Source organism: Hemiscyllium ocellatum, chromosome 45, assembly GCF_020745735.1.
Source record: "Hemiscyllium ocellatum isolate sHemOce1 chromosome 45, sHemOce1.pat.X.cur, whole genome shotgun sequence".
NCBI classification, from domain to species: domain Eukaryota; kingdom Metazoa; phylum Chordata; class Chondrichthyes; order Orectolobiformes; family Hemiscylliidae; genus Hemiscyllium; species Hemiscyllium ocellatum.
The window spans coordinates 13,456,014-13,476,557 of NC_083445.1; the positions used below are offsets into that span (position 1 = coordinate 13,456,014).

Consider the following 20,544-nt stretch of genomic DNA (forward strand, 5'->3'; position numbering starts at 1 on the left):
TAAATAGGTTATCCCATTCAAACCTATACACCCAGAACTGAAAGCAACCAAAGAAGCAAAGTTAGAAAATATGGCCACTCAGGGGAGTACATGGAGAAAAGGGGCCAGTGATACACATTTCTTTTCATTATCCCCTTCAGATAAATTTAAAATCTAAATCCCTGATAGGGCTGTGCTATTAGTTGATATCTGGCATATGATTTCGATCCTCCACACTGAGCACTCAAATCCCTAAGTAGCATAAAGCTAAATTTAGGAGCTAACAATATGAAGAACAGTTGGCATAAATCTAAACTTTTTTTTGAAAAATATCTTGTTGCCAATTCTCGCTTTTCTCCTGAAAATGGCCTTCTGCTTAGATTTAGTTCCACAGGAATTAGTGCCGTGCTACCTTGCTCAAGCATCATTATTGACAGACTGAGAGAGAGTGTTTACAGATTATTTAACCACAGTGCATAGAGAAAGAAGGCCTGATAGTGAGACTATTCTCATTGGCAATCATTTCCAAATAGTTTGGTGAGTGGGGAGGGGGTCCACTGAAGAGTAACTAGGAGCAGAAAACTTATTAGCCCCCTCTAACTCCAAGGTCTAGTATCTCCCTGTTGGTTTTGAACAAAAGGCTAACATTGGAGAGAAATTTATAAAATACATGCAATTTTTCTTTTAAAAAAGGTTTTTGAGCAAGTTAGTTGGTTATAGGAAATAGCAACATTTAGATCTAGGGCCAATGTAACTGGCCAATGAAAGAGCACAAGACAGACTGTGGGAATGTTCATTTAGTTTAAAAAACTGAAGTTCAAGATTTGAAATGTCGAAGGTGATTATTCAGTTTGTGATGATCTTGGCAAATTCAATCTAACTTTATGGCAGAGTTTGGCTTGTGAGACGACAGATGCAATTAGATACCAACAGATCAAACACAACACTTCCTATCCATTTGGGCATTCCTCAAATATTTACCCTCTGCAAAGTTTGAGCAAAGTTTCAGAAACCCAAAGAGACAAAAAAAAATTGCCATAAGTAAAATCTAAACTCTCAAATTTTTCACCCCAGGAGCCCTTGTAAGGAGTATTTCTGTTGCAAACAAAGGGACATGCTGTGTACTGCATTCATCAAATCAGCACGAGTATTTCACAGTAGGTTTTAGAAATCACAGATTTTCTTGATTGTGCTATACGCAAAAGTACTCGTGCAAATTTGAAACGCGATAGCATCGCTGACCAAATTCACACAATAAGGTTCTTCCATTTGGGTTAAATTAGATCCCTTTAATTCTAATTAGATGTACGAAACAGAAATTGCCCCAAAGTTTATCTTTGAGATGACTGAAGGTAAATGAAAAATGAGCTTTAGAGGACCAAAGGGCTGCTTAACTAGGTGCTTAATACAGTCAAAGAAGCTTCTTTGCTTGAAAAAGTCAAACCATGCTGGGGTCAGAGAGAGCGCGCGCTGGTGTATATTAATCACCAGGTTTCATTATCAAAATAATGCAGCCATTTATGTTAAATAAGCATCATAAGACCAATTTTAAAAAAAAAAATTCTGACAATGGCACAGGAATGCTCCTGAAATCCTTGAAAAACGCAAAAGGCTCTTATACATCAATTTATTTTGCTGGTGCATCCAGTTGCAGTGAAGTTGCACGAACACACACACACACAGATACAATGTGCCTGCATTAAATTTTGCTTGTGGTGATGGCGGAGGAGAAAATTTCAGTCCTCTGATTCATGTCATACACCCTCAGTTTCTACTTGTTCACTCCTATCAAAATGCAGATCTCAGCCGTCAAGCGGCCTACAGGATAACTGTGAGATACAGTTTAGTAGACTGTACTAACCAATTCCTATTCAGCAATGTTGTCTTGGAGAGAACTAAAAATACTGCCAAGTGCTCCCTACATTTCAACTAGGGGAGAGGAGAAGGGAAAGTACATGTCTCTTGCACACACAATCCAATGTTATTTGGCAGCTTTAAAAGACAATCTCTCAGTATTTGATTTGTATTTGGTTTCCTTTGAGGGGAGCAAACAGAAGATACCTTTGATAGTCGAGTTAGATTAGAACAGCGTGGAAACAGGCCTTCAGCCCAATCAGTCCACACCGACCTTCCGAAAGATAACCCACCCAGACCCATTTCCCTCTGACTAATGCACCTAACACGATGGGCAATTTAGCATGTCCAATTCACCTGACCCACACATCTTTGGACTGAGAGGAAACCGGAGCACCCAGAGAAAAGCACACAGACACGGGGAGAATGTGCAAACTCCACACAGACAGTTGCCCGAGGCTGGAATCGAACCTGGGACCCTGGTACTGTGAGGCAGCAGTGCTACCCACTGACCCACGGTGCTGCCCCAAAGGCTTTAGATTTTTAAAAGGAAGCTCCCAACCCAGTTTCCCATGCTTAGCAAAGAAGGTTTGGCCCCAATAATAACACAACAAGGCTAGACCTCATTTGACTTTCTGTACTGTGCTTTCTTTTCTCCACATTGAGATGAATTTTCTAAGCCAAAAACAAAAGAGTGCGCATTAAAGACCCTGTGTTATCATATTTTCAAATATTTTTTAAAAATACACCCAAAATAGACAGTTACTCAGAGGATCAGGTCTTTTGGACACATCCATTCACTATTATTTCCTGCCGCTGCTGGAAGTCCAAAGCCTTTCAATAGCGACGTACATACCTACCATAAGCTATGGGAAGACACAGGGGCTTTAATCAACACTTCATAGTTACCAGCATGCTATGAACCTTACTGACAGAAATCCGACTCCAGGCACCTGTAGCAGCCTGCTGCCAAGGGAATTCCTACAGGGAAGGGAGTCTGGAAGATGATGAACCATGCGGAGAACAAAATAATCCCATCAACATCATAAACAGCTATCCTTACAGCCTAGGTTCCAACTCAAGGACATTCTTCCCCCTCCAGGGGATCCAAAATGGAGAAAAGATTCGACGGTGTTCATTTTTATGACATGATTATTTGTTTAACAGAAATAAACAAACACACTAGGTTTACTGAATGGTAACAGAATTGGCACATCATTATTAAAGAAAGTATCAATCAATTCAGGTAAAATTCATTATAGCAGCCGCAATATTGAGGATCCCCTGGGAGAGTTGGAATGATAGCTGGAACACTGGACAACTGGTCTGATTCAAAGAAGAAAGAGATACACACTTGCACAGGGAGATCAATTCAAACTTCAGAGTCAGAAAGACAAAAGTAAAATTCTGAAACAGAGTGCCATCAACCTCAACAAAAAAAGGATGAGTTAACATTTTGGTCTGATGAATGATCTGCACCAGAAACAAAGCGTTTCATCGTTTTAGGGACCCACAAACCAGCTGTGCCTTTATGATGTATATATTTAATGATAAAATGAAATGAAACCTTCAAAGTCACCAAATGCTGAGTAAAGGGTACAATGCAACAACCCCCAAACAATTAGAACAAACTCCCATCCTTCAGTGTTGTTGCTCAAGCTCTAGGGATCTGACAGGAAAGAGGAACATTTAGGGTTCCATCAAATGGATGATCTTCCAGTGTCTGTTTCACTGTATGGTTGTACAAATTAACAGCAAGCACCAGCTTGTTACCAGACAAGCATTAATATACAACCATGCATCAGGGCATAACAAAAACAACATTGAGAACATGAAAAAATTATTTCAACATGGACACTGGCCTGGAGACCTCCCTCCCCAGCAGTGCTCAGCTGAACAAGCATTCCAGATTGCAACCTTCAATTTTCACAATTAGTATAGTTCAACCTTTGAACTATTAGAAATAGGCAGCACTGAAAAAGGAAAAAAAGAAATATAGTATAATATTTGTAACGTCCCAGTAATTCATGGGGACACCAAAACTTGAAGTTGATGGATTGCACAGTTTAACTTCATGTCATAGCTTGCACTGTGCTTGTTAATACATTTAACCATTCATTCAACAGAAAGTTCAGTTCTCCCTGTGCGAAGTGCATCTTATCAAGCAGGCCAGCCAACCCTTTATTACATTATCAGTTCCTGGGTGCAGTCTGCCAATCCTAGAAGGAACTGGATTGGCTACAGGTTGCTATGGGTGCCTGGAGCCAAGCAGTTGCGTTTCCATTGGCAAGTTTCATTCGACCGGTCAAGCCTCAGAGGGGTTCAGGGCCATGTCTTTACCCTGTATAAATCCTGTGCTCATAATGGATCCCAGTCTTGAGTGAGTGTGATTCACTATCCCAGAGTTGGCTGTGAAGAGAGGAGGAGAGAGAAACCTTCCAGTGAAATACAACAAAGGGAGGGAAAAGCACCATATAAAAGCATAAAGCTCATTCCTCATTAATGCATCACTAAAGTTCAACAATGCTTGGTGCCAGTGCTGTGCTTTCTAGAATGCCCACAGCAATCAAATAAGTATCACAGTTTGTTAACATGCCTAATTCATTAATAAGAGTTATGTTTTGACCAGGATTTCTATGTGTTGAGAGGACTGAAATCTGGAATTTGACTGGAGGTAATCTGAATATGGAATTTCAGGATTGAATTCTAGGTTGAATCTCAGATTCAGAGTGGAAGATACATCTGTATTACAATATACCCAGTCCATTTAAATCATTCCAGCATCATTGGGGAGATAAAACAAAAAAGGTGCTATGTGTTGAAAATTGAACACAATCCGAGCATGTAATAAACCACAACTTGACACTCACTCCCAAATTACAGTGCAAAACTTTCACTTCTTGTCTTGCTTAAAAAAAAAGGCAATTCTGTCTGGTTATAATTCAATAAGTCCCTGCGAGGAACAGAACTAAGTGGTCGTGATTCATCAAAGCCTAGGCAGTAAATTATTGGCCAGGGAATTGGGAGGGGTGGGTTTTTTTTTGAAAAAAAAACTTTTCTATGTCTTTTTAAGCCAAAGGATGCTCATGGTCAACTACGGTGTTGTGATTTCAACTGAACTCAACTCAAACCAGAAAAGAGTTATCCATAAAGGCAACCAATTAGTTTTTCCCTTTAGAAGGCAAATGGGACCAAAATTGTGCCTGGTCATATTTTGACTGAAGCAGTGTTCAATTTGGCTGACAACTCTGCACTTCACCACCAACAGTTATGAAGTAGACCAAGTGGTATCACAATTCTTCTCTTCATTGCACTTACAGATGAAATGCTCAGTCCACTGATCAAATGCAATCTAACTTTGCCAGACAATTCTTGGATGGAGTATGGGAGAAAAAGTGGGAGAAAGGAAACATAAACCTACACCAACTATTTATTTTTTTAAAGCAAATCAGCCTCTAGGTTAGTAGCTAGTCATCATAACAGGAAGAAACAAAAGTAAAAAAGAAGAAAAAAATAAGAAAAAAAATCAGGTTGGTTACAACACTGCATAATATTGTCACTGAAAACAGAATTTGTGAATATAGAAAATACCATGGTGGTAAATTTGCTCCTTCATTGACAACTAGAGACAGTGACATAATTATAATGTTCACAGAACATCATAGCAACTAAGCTAATAACTAAACACAACTACACGGAGGCAAGGTACTGAGAATAATGTTATTTTCAAAAAAAACAAAAAAGGGAGCCCTTTCAAAACAATAACTGCAAACTGAGGTTATAGCGAGCCAACACAGCAGACTTGCACTGACCCTATAACCAGTGGTGCTCAAAGTTGTCGCATATAGGTTCCCAGCTATTTAAGTTCAAACAAAATACAAGCTTGAGTCACGTCACATTCATTCCCAGAACAAAACTTACTCCCAAAAATGGCGTTATTATTTTTTAGTTTGATGATAAACCAGATGCCTATCAAAATGTCTGGGAGCTTTCAATAGCTTACTGGTTAAGTACTAATTTGCTGCTGATACAGAACAATGCTGTCAACTCAAAGCTATTATTGTTGTGTTCATCAGCTTGTTACAGAGTTAAGAATTTTGACCAGGTGATTTGGAAAGACTGTCCAGTCAGTGCTGGATGGAACAATAAAACAAAAAATCTTTCCCAAACTCTCATGTTGAAGGTATATGGATGGAGATCATGGCACGGAACCCAACCAAGACTACACAGTAGAAAAAGACAGACAGCAATAGCTTACATATCAAGCCAAACTATACAAAGGTTCACAGCACAAATTTGTGATCAACAACTGACTGTATGACCAAGACAGATCAGGGGAGTTCTGTCATGGGAAGTTAAGCGAATCGTTGACCAATAAACAATATGACAGGGAAAGATTTACCAAAATCTACTTACAAGATGATACCCATGCAAAGAGAATACAACTACTGAAAAAGGCTGTACATGCAGAGGCTCTTTCCTTAGAGGTCTTCAAAACTATGGAAGAGTTTGTCAGCTAGATATACAGGGAAGTTCAAACTACAAGATAGTCACTAATTAATCAAATAAGGTTTTAAAAAGGAGAAACTGCTTTGTGATGAGAATGTGGAACTTGCTACCACGTTGAATGGTCGATGACAACAAAGATGCATTTAAAGAGAAAGCTGTAAAAGAGAAAGATGTGGAAGGATATTTTGATAAGAGGAGATGAAATAAATTTACTGGGAAAAACTTGGTGTGGAGCAGAAACTGGTCAGGATGAGTGGCCTGATGAATTGTTAATTCTACATAATAAAACTGAACAACCATCCCACATCAGTGGCTGCAATTACACCATTAGAGTGGGTTATCCCTAACTGTACTCTGGTATGGAGCTAGGAGGCAATACACAAATCCAATAGACCATCTGACTGTTTCTTGTTTTGATCAGCATGGCACTCACCAAGATATTTAAACTGTGTTGCATTGGGGGTTAGTTTCCCGCTGGGTAAAACGCAAATAAAATTAAAGAACTGTACCCTGAAGGAGTGAACAGCACTTAAATTTTTGTAAATTTAAAACTATGCTGAACTAAACTAAAATACAGATCACTGTCTGGACCCAAGTCTGTGTTCTAGAAATAGCATTCGGACTGAATGTATGTTCCCTGGCTAAGAAAGCAGATTTTCAGTTTTGCTGGAAGATTGTGAAATCGCAGCTGCCAATACCACTATCACACGAAAAGTAACCAGGAAGTGGAAACAAAAAATTAAACTATTCTGCAAAGAAGGTACAGCTTACAAAATAGCCTAATCTCCTATTTTATAAACCTATATGTAGTATGCAAATGAATGAGAAACAATGCATTCAACCAAACAACAGGTGAATTGTAGACTCTAATATAATATGCAGAGTCTAAACTTTTTGTAAATGGAGCAAACCAGCATTTTGCAATGTATTGTATACTGAAAGACTTAAGTGGGTAATCCCTTTGTTTTATACTTTATTCTAATTTTAATATTAATAAACAGTTGTAAACTATGATTACTCGCTTTATTTGTATAGTCCTTAATTCGGCATGTGGGTGACTTTCCCATAAAGTAAATCACCTAAAGGATCAAGAATGCAAGAAATTATATGCATCAATGTGCTCACTGCACAAAAACAGATCATTCAAATATCAAAAATCAGTGCATGTTTATAGGCATTGATCTGAAGGATTCTATGTAGGAGGAAATCTTTATTTCCATTAAAGCCATATATTTATAAAGCCCATGCACAATAAAAAAGACTTTAACTTAGGAATATGTAAATTTGTAAATAGCATTTAAAATTAAAAGAATGTTGTTGTTATGTAGTATGTGCATGCTTTTTCAGTTTCTCACAGATACTGAAACAATGAAAATGGTGACAATAGAAAAAAGGTGTACTGTATATTATGGTTAGCAGTTTTGAAGTCCATCATAATTTTAACAGTAAAAAAGTTTTATGGAGTATATTTTAAATATGCCATTTAGTTTGCTGTCATATTATATAAATCCAAAAGTTATTAAAAACATGACTTATGGAACTTTAAAAAAAAAATCACACTGTAGATTATTCCTATCTTGTGTTCTCCCATTATGACCTGAGAGTCAAGAAGTCACTGGAGAGAGACTGGGAATTTTCCAGTAAGGAGGGAGCAACCAGGCTGGATCATGTCTGCTTAGAAAATGTAATCAGCAAACACTTGAAATGGATCTTTCAACAATCTCCTTAACATTGTTTAAATAGGATGTGGCAGAGGTGTTGTTGGGTGACTTCTTTTTAAAACAACAAAAAAAATCACAAAATAGAGTGACTTTGCCAAACTGGGTCTCCCATTTGAGGCCCAAAGCAACCTGGTCCCATGCTTGCTGAGAGTACATAAGCTCAGGAATGATGCTTTATTTGTATCACATCATTCCAAAGCTTGAGAGAAAGTACTTGAGTACTTTCAATATTTCCATACAAAAAAAATGTCAACATTCAATGGTGAGGGAACGTGGGAGCCTTAGCTGGACAACAGTCCTGAACACTCTGGACATGGGTAAATGGTGGAATTATTTCAGGTTTACAGCACAAGTAACAGAGTAATCCTTCAACAGGATATAATTCAAATTAATTATAAATATACACTGCAAAAGACTGGTGCAAATGTGAGTATGATCCACTGAAAAATCTAGAGTTTTTAATGTATTCAAATCAAAAAATATTCAAGTAATTAAAAGCCTTCTAGTAGATGATCACACAACTGAGAAAAGACAAACTCCAAACCAAAATATAACCCGCTTTACTCAGAGTAGCGAGATATTAAAATCTAGAAAGTGGAATTCTATCGTAGTGTCTGGCACAGTGGCTCTCTTCCCAGTGCAAACCAATTTAGAATTTGCACCATTGTCACACAGGACTGCGTTTGCATTTCTGTCAGTCAATCGTAAAAAGCACAGAGTTGAAAACTATGAAATGAGCTCTCACCCAGCAATGGAGATCCTGAAGACTGATTTTGTTACATTAATTTGTTAGCCATAAAAAAAATTGCCATGGACAATTACACGCTCTTAAGTCGTAACACAGATGAGTGCCATTTAAAAGCTGAAGTTCCTGTGGCTGAGAAGCCAAGATGGCAGAGGAGGGTTACATTAAAGTTAATCTGGTTTGGAGTTTGAACAACTAAAACTTGACTATTAATGTTCCCATGCAACTGTGAAAAATCCTATGACCCTCAACTGCTGAACAAGTAGTTATTCTCTACCTACCTAATGGAATCAGATTGTTGTGGCTGACTGCAGATCCACTGGCAATTACACTGCTCAGATCATAAGCCGTTGGGACTCCTTAGAAAAGTAAAAAAGCAGAGTACCATACATTATATTGTTGCCCACCAGTGTGGAATTTAGTACAAATTACAAAATTTCAGCATTATACCAGCTACAAACTCAGCATATGGAACTAGCAGCACCTTACTATTCCATGAGAATGTACTATTTCTTCAAAATGTGAGATCCAGGAGACTGAATGCTCTTTGCTAAAAGTAAAACACTAGCTAATTTTCCCTCTACTGGAATGCATCCTCCATAAAAAAAACCAATAGCTCTTTGAATGCTGACATCTAATCTAATGCAACCTCAATTGACAGTGGGCGAAATTTTGCTGTAATAAGGAATCCAATAACTGCTACTCATCCCTCAGCTCAAACAATTTACATTTTTGCAGACAATTTGGAAGTGAGTGCTGGTGTGGATGCAGTAAGATACGAATACATCTGGAATCCGAGTGAACAAGTATCTCTAAGTTTATTTCTTGATCCTTCAGTTTGATTAACTAAAAATTAAGAAAGAAGTAGACGAAAGAATTCAATATCAAATCAGGTACAAAAAGAGACAAAACTTGAAAATGTTACTGAAAAATTCACTTGTCATGCACTCCAGGACAATTTGCAAGAATACAAATGTAAAGAAGAACAACATTTTTATACTGTAAGATAAGCATGCTGCTTGGTTGACAAGTGGACTCTGATTGGTTGAGGTGTTGGTCATAGAAAATGGACCAATTAGATGTTTACTGACAGTAAACTGTGTTTAGGGCTATGAATATTAAGAAGGAATCAGAACTATTTTGCTTGGTTAATAATTCAACAAAGCTTAGCAGTTAACAGTCAGTCATCATCTAACTAATGCATGCTCAATAGCAAAATCTCCACTAGAATCAATTTGCCAACCAGCCATTTTTGTGAAACACAAGAGAAGTGTTGTTTTCCTTCACATTGATATACTTGTGAAGTATCAAAGTGCAAGATAAAGAGCTTTGACAAGAAAATGTCTTTTTCAGTAAAACTTAAAGTTCCAAACCACCAAATAACTATCCGAGAGACAGAAGGCAGATGAGAAATAGAGTGCCACTGACTCATGGTTATTTTGAGAGAAAGATCTGTTGGAAGACCAGGCAAAGATATAAGCCTAATGCCAAGGAACAAATAAAATTATTCCATTACCAGACCAGAGGAACGAAGCAAACTTTGTAATTTTTGAATTAAGGTCAAGCAATAACTTAGTGGGATTGAAAAGCAAATCCCAAAAGTCTGCCAAAAAACTACACGTACACATCGTGGACCAAAGAGACTCCTGAAGCATTATCATCAGGAAGGAGAATTAATGGAAAACTGCTAGAGTGTACAGAAGCAGACAGTCAACCTAGCACTAAGCAGAACAAGATCCCACCACATTAGACATCTATTCATAGCACTAAATGCCTTGAAAGACAAGGGTAGAAGATGCATTGGAGCAACACTATTTGGGAGTTGTCCTCCAAGTGACACACAGTCCTGAGTTCGAACCAGATCTCAGTTTCTTCATTGTCATTGGGCCAAAAGTCTTGGAGCTCCATTCCTAATAGCATGACTGGTGTATCTACACCACACAGTTCAGGAAAGTGCCTCACAGTTGCCTTCTCAAGGGTGATTAGGGATGAGCAACAAATGCTGGTCTCACTAGTGATGCCGACATTCTAAGAAACAATATGGAGGGAGGGAGGGAGGAAGGAACACAACTAAGATGCAACTGTCAGCCTGGAATTTAGGAGATTGCCAATTAGATAATACTCAGAAGATTAAAGAGATAGTTTAAGATGTAATATTTACAGCTGGACAGTATTTCAAGATACAGGCCATGTGCAACCGGTTATTCTCCAGATTTTGTGCATCCAAATGCCTTAATTTTATCATGGTGAATACAAGTTCAATTCATGAGTTACACAGAGCAAAAGTAAAATTTAGTGATCCCAATTAAAATTACCCATATTTTGTAGAACTGAGATAATAAGAGTGTACAATACCAGATACTGCTAGTCCTGAGCTGAGATTGTAAGAGCCAGATGTATTCCACATGGTCTCCGATGGCGATACATAATGCGAACCTGGAGGTGGTGAGGGAGTTGTTCCTGTGTACCTGACAGGAGAAGGGAGGGGAATAGAGACAAAATTATTCAATACTGATTTCAGATAAAGGGTATGTCTTCTAGTTTTCTTCCCCTATATGGGCATATACTTATATTTCAAGTGTTCATCTTAAAACAAAAAGATGCACAGTAGACAGACATTAAATTCTTTGATGGTGCCTGGCTTGGTGTGCAGGTTGAAGATCAGGCAGCTCCAAGGTCAGCATGGTCACAGCATTTGCTTTGTGATGAAAATGCTGCAGACACACATGAATAGTACCTGGAACTGACATTACTGAAGCTTACACACAGAGGTGATGGTGATCATAGAATTAAAAAGGAGCAAAATTTCACTGAAGTGACTGCACAGAAATAAAGACTCATGGTCTGTTTCGTCATCTTTCCTCCTGTTTCTTCACACACACAATCATCTACTGTTATTTAATTACTCTGTCTTCCACCCAATCTCAGGCCTAGCCTTGTGTTCCTTACTTGGTCTCTGTATGTTTAAAGCCGGTCAGAGCTCCATCTTTATCTAGTACTGACAACAGATAATTGACCTACATTTTAGCATACAAACTAGAAGCAGAGGCAAGCCACTCAGCCTCCAGACGACTCTGCTATTCAACTAGATCATCACTGATTAGATACCTCAATGCCATTATCCTGCAGTAACCCACATCCCATGATATGTTTAGATTTCTGGAGATTAAAATCAATCTCTTGTCTTCAACACAAAAAAGTGACCAAGCCTCCACAGCCATTGGGCTACAAAATTTCAGAGATTAATTCACACACAGAGACAAAATAACTCCTGATCTCAATATTAAGACGGCAGACTTTCTTGGCCAGGCCACACTTTCCAAACATGCTCAGCATCTCTCTCCCAGATACAGTCTAACCTGCTACTTTCAGCATTTTCTATTTTCATCTCTTTTGAACTATACAAACTTTGATTTCTGAGTTTGGAAGAGAGTGCATTAGGACTCAATACATCTATTGACCATGTAGAACTGAATGGCTCTAATGTAATAAGGGGTACATCGGCTTTCAAGAAATTGACTGTGATAGAGGATGTTCTAGACTGAGGCACAGACAGACATTTCTGCAGCCGGCAGCAACAAATCATAATGGTGCAAGGATCAAGAATATCTGATAGGGTGCAGAATGTTCTCAAAGCGGAGAGGACCAGCAGGAGCTCATTGTATACAATGGAACTAATGACATAAGAAGGGAAAAGGATGAGATTATGAAGGGAGAATATATAAAATTAGGCAGGAATTTAAAAAAAAAGGAGGTCCACAAGAGTAATAATATCTGGATTATTCCTGGTCCTAAGAGGTAGTGAGGGTAGGAATAGGAGGATAGAGCAGATAAATGTGTGGCTGAGGAGCTGGTGCAGGGGAGAAGGCTTCACATTGTTTGGATAATTGGAATCTCTTCTGAGGGTAGAAGTGACCTATACAAGAAGGATGGATTGTACCTAATATACTGGTAAGAAGGTTTGCTCGAGGATTTAAACTAGTATGGTGGGTCGTGGGACCCAGGGAAATAGGAGGAAAGAGATCAATCGGAGACTGGTATAGTGGGAAAAGGAGCAAGTTAAACAATCAGGGCAGGCAGAAACAAAGCAGAGAACAAGGTAGGACTGATAAATTAAACTGCATTTACTTAAATGCAACAGGCCTAACAGGGATGGCAGGTGAACTCAGGGCATGGTTAGGAATATTGGACTGGGACACCACAGCAATTACAGGAATGTGGCTCAGAGAGGCACAGGACTGGCAGCTTAATGTTGCACAATACCAATGCCAGAGGCAGGTTAGAAAGGGCAGGACGCGAGAAGGGAGGGAGTGTACCATTTTTGATAAGGGATAGCATTACAGCTGTACTGAGGGAGGATAGTCCTAGGAATACATCCACGGAAGTTATTTGGCTGGAAATGAGAAATAGGAAATGGATGATCACTTTGTTGAGATTGTACTTGGCAAATAAAGTTAAGGAGAAGCAAAAAGAACTTTATAAATATATTAAGGACAAAAGGGTAACTAGGGAATAGGATCCCTCAAAGATTATAAGGCAGCCTTTGTGTTGAATGACAAGAGGTGGGGGAAAAGAGACTAAACGAGTATTTTGCCTCAGTGTTTACTGCGGAGAAGGACATGGAAGATCTAGAATCTGGGGAAATAGATGCTGATATCTTGAGAAGTGTCTATATTACAAAGGTGGTGGCGTTGGATGTCGAAAAATGCATAAAAGTGGATAAATCCCCAGAATGTGATCAGGTGTACCCTAGAACTCTGTGGGAAGCATTTGCTGGGCCCCTTGATGAGATATTTATATCACCGATAGTCACATGAGAGGTGCTAGAAGACTGGAGGTTGGCTAACATGGTGCCACTATTTAAGAAAGTTGATAAGGACAAGCCAGCGAACTGCAGATCAGTGAGCCTGACACTGGTGGTGGGCAAGTTGTTGGAGGGGATCCTTAGGAGTTACATGCATTTGGAAAGGCAAGGATTGATTAGGGAGAGTCAACATGATTTTGTGAATGGGAAACCATGTTTCACAAACTTGATGGAGTTTTTCGAAGAAGTAATGAAGAGGATCGACGAGATGACCTATATGGACTGCAGCTAAGCATTCAACAAGGCTCCTTATGATAGATTGGTTAGCAAGGTTAGGTCTCATGGAATACAGGGAGAACTAACTATTTCGATACAGAACTGGCTACAAGGTAGAAGACAGAGGGTGGTGGTGGAGGGTTGCTTTTCAGACCAGAGGTCTGTGACCAGTGGCATGCCACAAGATCAGTGCTTGGTCCTTGATTTTGGCATTGACAAATAATTTGGATGTGAACATAGCAGGTATAATTAGTAAGTTTGCAGATGACACCAAGATTGGAGGTGTGGTGGACAGAGAAAAAAGTTACCTCAGATTACAACGGGATCTTGATCAGATGAGCCAATGGGCTGATGAGTGGCAGATGGAGTTTAATTTAGATAAATGTGAGGTGCAGCATTTTGGAAAGGCAAATCAGAGCAGGACTTAGACACTTAATGGTAAGGTCCTGGGAAGTGCTGCTGAACAAAGAGACCTCGGAGAGCAGGTTCTAGCTCCTTGAAAGTGGAGTCACAGGTAGATCGGATAGTGAAAGTGGTGTTTAGTATACTGTCCTTTATTGGTCAAGAGCATTGAGTACAGGAGTTGGGAGGTCATGTTGCAGCCATCCAAGACATTGATTAGGCCACTTTTGGAAAATTGTGTGCAATTCTGGTCTCCCTTCTATCGGAAGGATGTTGTGAAAGTTGTAAATCTTTTTTGAACCCTTTCAAGGATGATGCTAAAGTTGGTGGATTTAAGCTATGGAGAGAGGCTGCATAGGCTGGGGCTGTTTTCCCTGGAGTATCAGAGGCTGAAAGATGACATTATAGAGGTTTATAAAATCATGATGGGCATGGATAGGGTAAATAGACAAGGTCTTTTCCTTGGGGTGAGGGAGCCCAGAACTAGAAGGCATAGGTTGAAGGTGAGAGGGGTAAGATTTAAAAGGGACCTAAGGGGCAATGTTTTCACACAGAGAGCTGTGTGTGTGCGTGCATGGTGTGTATGGCATGAGCTGCCAGAGGAAGTGGTGGAGGCTGGTACAATTACAACATTTAAAAGGTATCTGGATGGGTATATGAATAGCAAGGTTTTAGAGGGATATGGGCCAAGAGCTGGTAAATGTGACTAGATTAATTTAGGATATCTGCTCAGCATAGATAAGTTGGGCCGAAGGGTCTGTTTCCGTGCTGTACAGCTCTCTGACTCTATGACTAGTGTTGCATTCAGAGAAAGTTCAGCTCCAGTCTCGCTCTTCTCCAGCAAAGCTATTAACTATTCAATATTTAGCATAACAAAAAACAGCATAAAAACAAAAATGGGAAGCTTTAAAATAACAACAAAACACAAATGCAAAGGTTAACCTCCATTATTTATAACCAAGACCCTAAAATCTTTGTAGCTCAAAAGAACAGCTTAACAGTTACACACAAAACATTTGTTGTAATCAAACATGGACCTAGTTTATTAATGCCATTTTCTCAATAACTGAAAATGCAGCACTAGACACTCAGAGCAGAGGAAGTGTTGACTGTTCCTTGGAACATAGATCTCCCCATCAGTACACGACTGGCAGGGTAGTCCACACCTCTGGGACTGACTGACTTTTTCTCCTACCAACTCATCATGCCAGTGTTTCTTTTCTTCCCCCCCCTCCTCCATGACGACTATTTATACCTCTTCTGGATCAAACCTTTGCTTTAATACTTCTGTTGCCTTGCAACATTACCTCTTACGTTTATTGAAGTGAATTTAATCACTTATTGTCACACCTTGTCCCAGACCCCGTCACAGAACTATCCTTTTCTTTGACTCTGTATTTGCTTACCTCAATCACTAGTTTCTAATCAGAAACTTTGACCTCTCTCGCTACAAATGCTGATAGGTTTGATACATTTCCAAATTTTATTTCCATTTTCCAAAATCTGCAGTATTTTATCTTTGTGCAGTAAAACTACATTGAGGCTTTCAGCTCATTACTGCTTCATTTCTGAGCTCATTAGCGGAGTCCAGTATCTTTTATTTTGTTTTCTCAAAGCTCCTGTCACTAACAACTTTGTAGTAAGGACTTTCCAGATAAGAGCAATTAGTTTTATGAAACAGTGCACTAGACATGTGGAAGGATTGCAAATAGCTGAGACGATTGCTCTACAAGGCAAAAATTATAATTCAGAGGAGAGATAGTCAAGAAAAAAAATTTACAGAAAGGGATTACTTGCACATATGAATAATACAAGGTGATGTTATTTCTACACTAACCTCCACTCCTCCCCCACTGAATCACACTATTTTGCTTGGTAATGGAGATTCTTAGATGCAGCCAACTGTACTACTTGGAAGAAAACATTTGGGAAATGAAGAAATTGCAATGAGGAGTCATTTGTGCTTTCTTTATTCAGAAAGGTAGGTGGGTAGAGAAAAAGGAGCTAAAACTGGGAATCTCTGCAATGTCTTGTATAATGATGAAAGGAACACCTGTCAGCTACACTTACCTGAAAAACGGGTTCTTCAGGTCCAATACATTACTAGATTTTGAACCAGTCTGATCCACCTGGGCTACAATACTAATATCATAACTTTGCCTATAGAAAGAAAAAATAGTAAGTTCTATTACACAGGCTAAAACCAGTTGACAATTCAAATGATAAAGCTGATGGACAGTGGTTTTCGATCCGTGGGAATTTAAGAGTCTACACTGGAATAAAATCAAGACTATCAAAAACCAAGGAAACTACAGATCAATAAAAATTAGTCACTTTGTGTCTCTTTTAAAAAAAAAAGGTTGCTCACTACATCTCACATTCCCATGACACTTTTTAATCTACCAGCAATATCCTTTGACTACCTTGTTAGTCAAGAATCTACCTTTGCCTTAAAAGGATATCCGAAGTCCCTGCCCCATTGTTCTATGGAAACAAGTTCCAGGGGCCCTGACAGAGACCACACAAAATCTCTTCAATCGCCATCTTCAATGGAAGACTCCTTAATTTGAAACTGTCCCCCTAGTTCTAAGCTGTCTTACAAAAGGAAATATTCTTTCAGCATTCATGCAGTCATGTTCCCTCAGAGTCTTGTACCGTTCAGTAAAACCACTTCTTTCTTCCAAACTTAAATGGATACAGGTTCAGCACATCCAGCCTTTACTCGAAATAGTGCTCTCAGCCCAGGAATTAGTTGAGTGAATTATCTTTGCATTGCTTCAACATGGTCTTACTAATGTTCTGTCCCGCTGGGCAAAACATCCCTACTTTTATATTCTATTCTTCTTGCAATAAATGACAACATTCTACTTGCCTTGAATTTGCTGTACCTGCATTCTAATTTTTGTGGTTCACATACCAGGACATGTAGATCCTCTTGTACTTATGGAATCTCCTTCCATTTAAATAAGCTGTTTTTCCTATTCTTCCTGCCAAAGTGAAGTAGTTCACACTTTCCCACATAATATTGCATCTTCCTTTTTTTAAAACTCCCTCTACCTGTCTACCATATAACAGGCAACCTTGTGTAAAAAAGTCGATTCCCTGATCAAAACAAATCATTTTCAGATATCTCATGTATATGTTAACACAAAAAATCCAAATTGCTTGCATCATCCCACTTGCCACTGAAATCAAACTTGTCCCAGTGTAAAATCACTCATTTGGCAGAATCACAGAACAGCACAAACTTGAAGACAACTGTTCAGCTCATGGCTGCACAGAATAAGTAATGTCAAGGCTTCTACCATACTATTGCCACCCTCTAATGTGGCAATGTGTTGTCAAGAAGTAATGGCAGGTACATAGCCAGTTCAAACCTGTTGTTTTTTAAAAATATATAAAAACTTCAATACTAAAGGATATTATTTGGCTCCCCTTGATATACATTTTGGGGGTGGAGTTGGCAGGAAGTGTGTCCAAAGTGGTAACTCAGTTGATGGGACAAGGCACCTTTCAATCTTTTCAAGATATTACTTGTGTACAAGTAGACCCTTACTTTTACTGCTAAAATTCTAATTTTACATAATAACATAGCATGTTCTTTGGCAGACTCATATTCCTACAATTTACTTTCCTACTTTTCGTTGCCTTCAGCAAGTTTCGCACCCATGCATTCTGTCCCTTCATCTAAACTGTTGGTACAGATTGTAAATCTAGTAGAAGCCTGAACACTGATCCTTGTGGTATGCCATTTGTTGTATCTTGCCAGCCTGAAAATGACCCATTAATGCCTATTCTTCGTTAACTAATCTTTTATTCATGCTAATATGCTACTGACCAAATCCTTAGTCGAATTTATCAATTCACTTTAGCCAATTCTGCCCTTATAAATTTTCCCTTTTAAGTTTAAAACCTTTGCTTGAAAACCACACTCTTTTCTCCTTCAAAGTGAATGCAAAATCCAATCATGTTGTAATCACTGTTTCAGAGGTGTGGCTTTTTTAATGAGGTAATCCACTTTGCACTGTAACTAGGTACAAGTGACAATATTAAATAAATCTAACTCTTCATTGATCTTGACTTGTTACACAGATTTAGAATAGTCTGCTCTGAGAGTGGCATGTTTTCAAGCCAACCACAGACTATTCCTAAGATAATTATGAACTCCAATTCCAGGCTATCTTTGTCGATCTGATTCATAAAATCTGTAAGAACATTAAAATCATTAATCATCAATGACCCTCACATGATTTCTTCCTATATAAAATCTGATTGGAGATTTGTAGCTCGGGTATCCGTTGTTGTGGTTCTGCTCGCCGAGCTGTAAGTTTTTGCTGCAAACGTTTCGTTCCCTGGCTAGGGAACATCATCAGTGCTGTTGGAGCCTCGTGTGAAGCGCTGCTTTGATGTTTCTTCCGGTATTTATTAAGAAACATCAAAGCAGCGCTTCACACGAGGCTCCAACAGCACTGATGATGTTCCCTAGCCAGGGAACGAAACGTTTGCAGCAAAAACTTCTTCCTATATACTTAGTCCGACAAATGTGGTTACTATTAGGCCTATAAACCACTCATGAGTGACTCATTACCCTCCCTATTTCTGAGCACTACCTAAACATCTCTATTTTAATTTTGTCTTCTTGCTTTCAAACTCAAACATTCTCCGCTGAAATTCCACCTCCCTACCACTTGCTTCTCAAAAACTACTTCCGCAGTAATCATTTCTTGAACAGCTCAATGTCAAAATTATGTTTTGTCATGCTCCTGCAGAGGATCTTTGCATACTTTACTAAGGTCACAGCACTAAATAAATACAAGTTGTTGTTTAATCACTTTATACCTTTCATTAAAAAACAACCAAGAAACAACGAAGTTCAAACTTTTATGATCACCATTTTCAGATTTAATGGAGTTGTTGGGACTTTTTGCAATTATAAATGCCCATCTTACCTTTTATTGGCATTCAGCATGACAGTCCCTGACAGTGTATCACCTGCCTTGGTGAAAAGTGGCGATTGAAGCAAACAGCGAACTTGGTACCAATGGGTCAAAGGTTCTGTCGGAGCAGTTGACAGCCACACCGTCATTCTGAGAGAGGGACATGAGGTTAGTACACACTACCAGAACAAAACTGAAATTAGTTCAGTACACAAAACCTTTAGAATTCGTAGAATCCCTACTCCATGGAAGCAGGCCAACTGGCCTACCTAGTCCACACCAATCGCCTGAACAGCAATCCACCCAGACCCAACTTCCTACCCTATCCCTGCATAATTCAACTGGCCTGCACATCTTTGGACACTATGGGCAATTTACCATGACTATTCCACCCTTAATTGCACATCTTTAGACCATGGGAAAACCCATGCAGAGAATGTGCAAACTCCACACAGATAGTTGCTTAAGGCTGGAATTGAACAGAGTCCTTGACGTTGTGAGGCAGCAGTGCTAACCATTTAGCCACCTCACTAACCTTTGTTCAGGTTTAGAACTCGCATTGACACATTCATCGATTCATTTTTTTCAAATTTAGTATCATTGCAGGCAAAAGAAAAAAAGCCTGTGTGAATTAGGCAAAAGCTACGCAAGCCCATTCCTTCCGCAGCCATGTACAAAGCAACTTCTACTCCAAGATTTTAAAAACAAATGTATCCATTTTCTGGGACTTGGGTATCGCTGGCTCACCAGCAGTGATGGCCCATCCCTAGTTGCCCTTTGAGAAGGTGGTGAGCTGCCTTCTTGAACTGCTGCAATCCACCTGCTGTGGGCTAACCCAATGCCATTTGGGAGGGAATTTCAGGATTTTGACCCAGCAACAGTGAACGAATGGCGATATATTTCAAGTCAGGATGGTGAGTCAGCTCTTGCCCTGGAAGTGGTCATGGGTTTGGGAGGTGCTGTCTGAGGATCTTTGGTGAATTTCTGCAGTGCATACACAACTGCCACTAAGTGTCAGTGGTGGAGGGTGTGGATGCAGTGTCAATCAAGCTGGCAGCTTTGTCCTGAATCGTGCCAAGTGTTCCGAGTGTTGTTGAAGCTGCACTCACTCAGGCAAGTGGGGAGTATTCCGTCACACTCATGACTTGTGCCTTATGGATGGTGGACAGGCTTTGGGGTGTCAGGAGGTGAGTTACCCCCTGCAGTATCCCTTGCCTCTGACCTTGCTCTTGTAGTCACTGCATTTATGCAGTGATAAGTTCCAGGATGTTGACAGTGGGGGATTCAATGATGGTAACACCATTGAATGTCAATGGG

General features: G+C 39.3%; 1 protein-coding gene across 3 annotated transcripts in view; it reads right to left on the reverse strand.

The window, feature by feature from the left end:
* carm1 (coactivator-associated arginine methyltransferase 1) overlaps positions 1–20,544 on the reverse strand; it is a 78,742-nt gene that overhangs the window by 5,397 nt on the left and 52,801 nt on the right. The window contains exons 11-15 of one of the 3 annotated variants that reach the window (XM_060854891.1): positions 19,240–19,377; positions 16,361–16,450; positions 11,164–11,276; positions 9,090–9,167; positions 4,174–4,242 (exon numbers count right to left, since the gene is read on the reverse strand). In XM_060854891.1, coding sequence (XP_060710874.1) covers positions 4,174–4,242; positions 9,090–9,167; positions 11,164–11,276; positions 16,361–16,450; positions 19,240–19,377 — 488 coding nt within the window. The remainder of the gene's footprint in view (positions 1–4,173; positions 4,243–9,089; positions 9,168–11,163; positions 11,277–16,360; positions 16,451–19,239; positions 19,378–20,544) is intronic. The other 2 variants (XM_060854892.1, XM_060854893.1) reach the window with 2 other exon arrangements.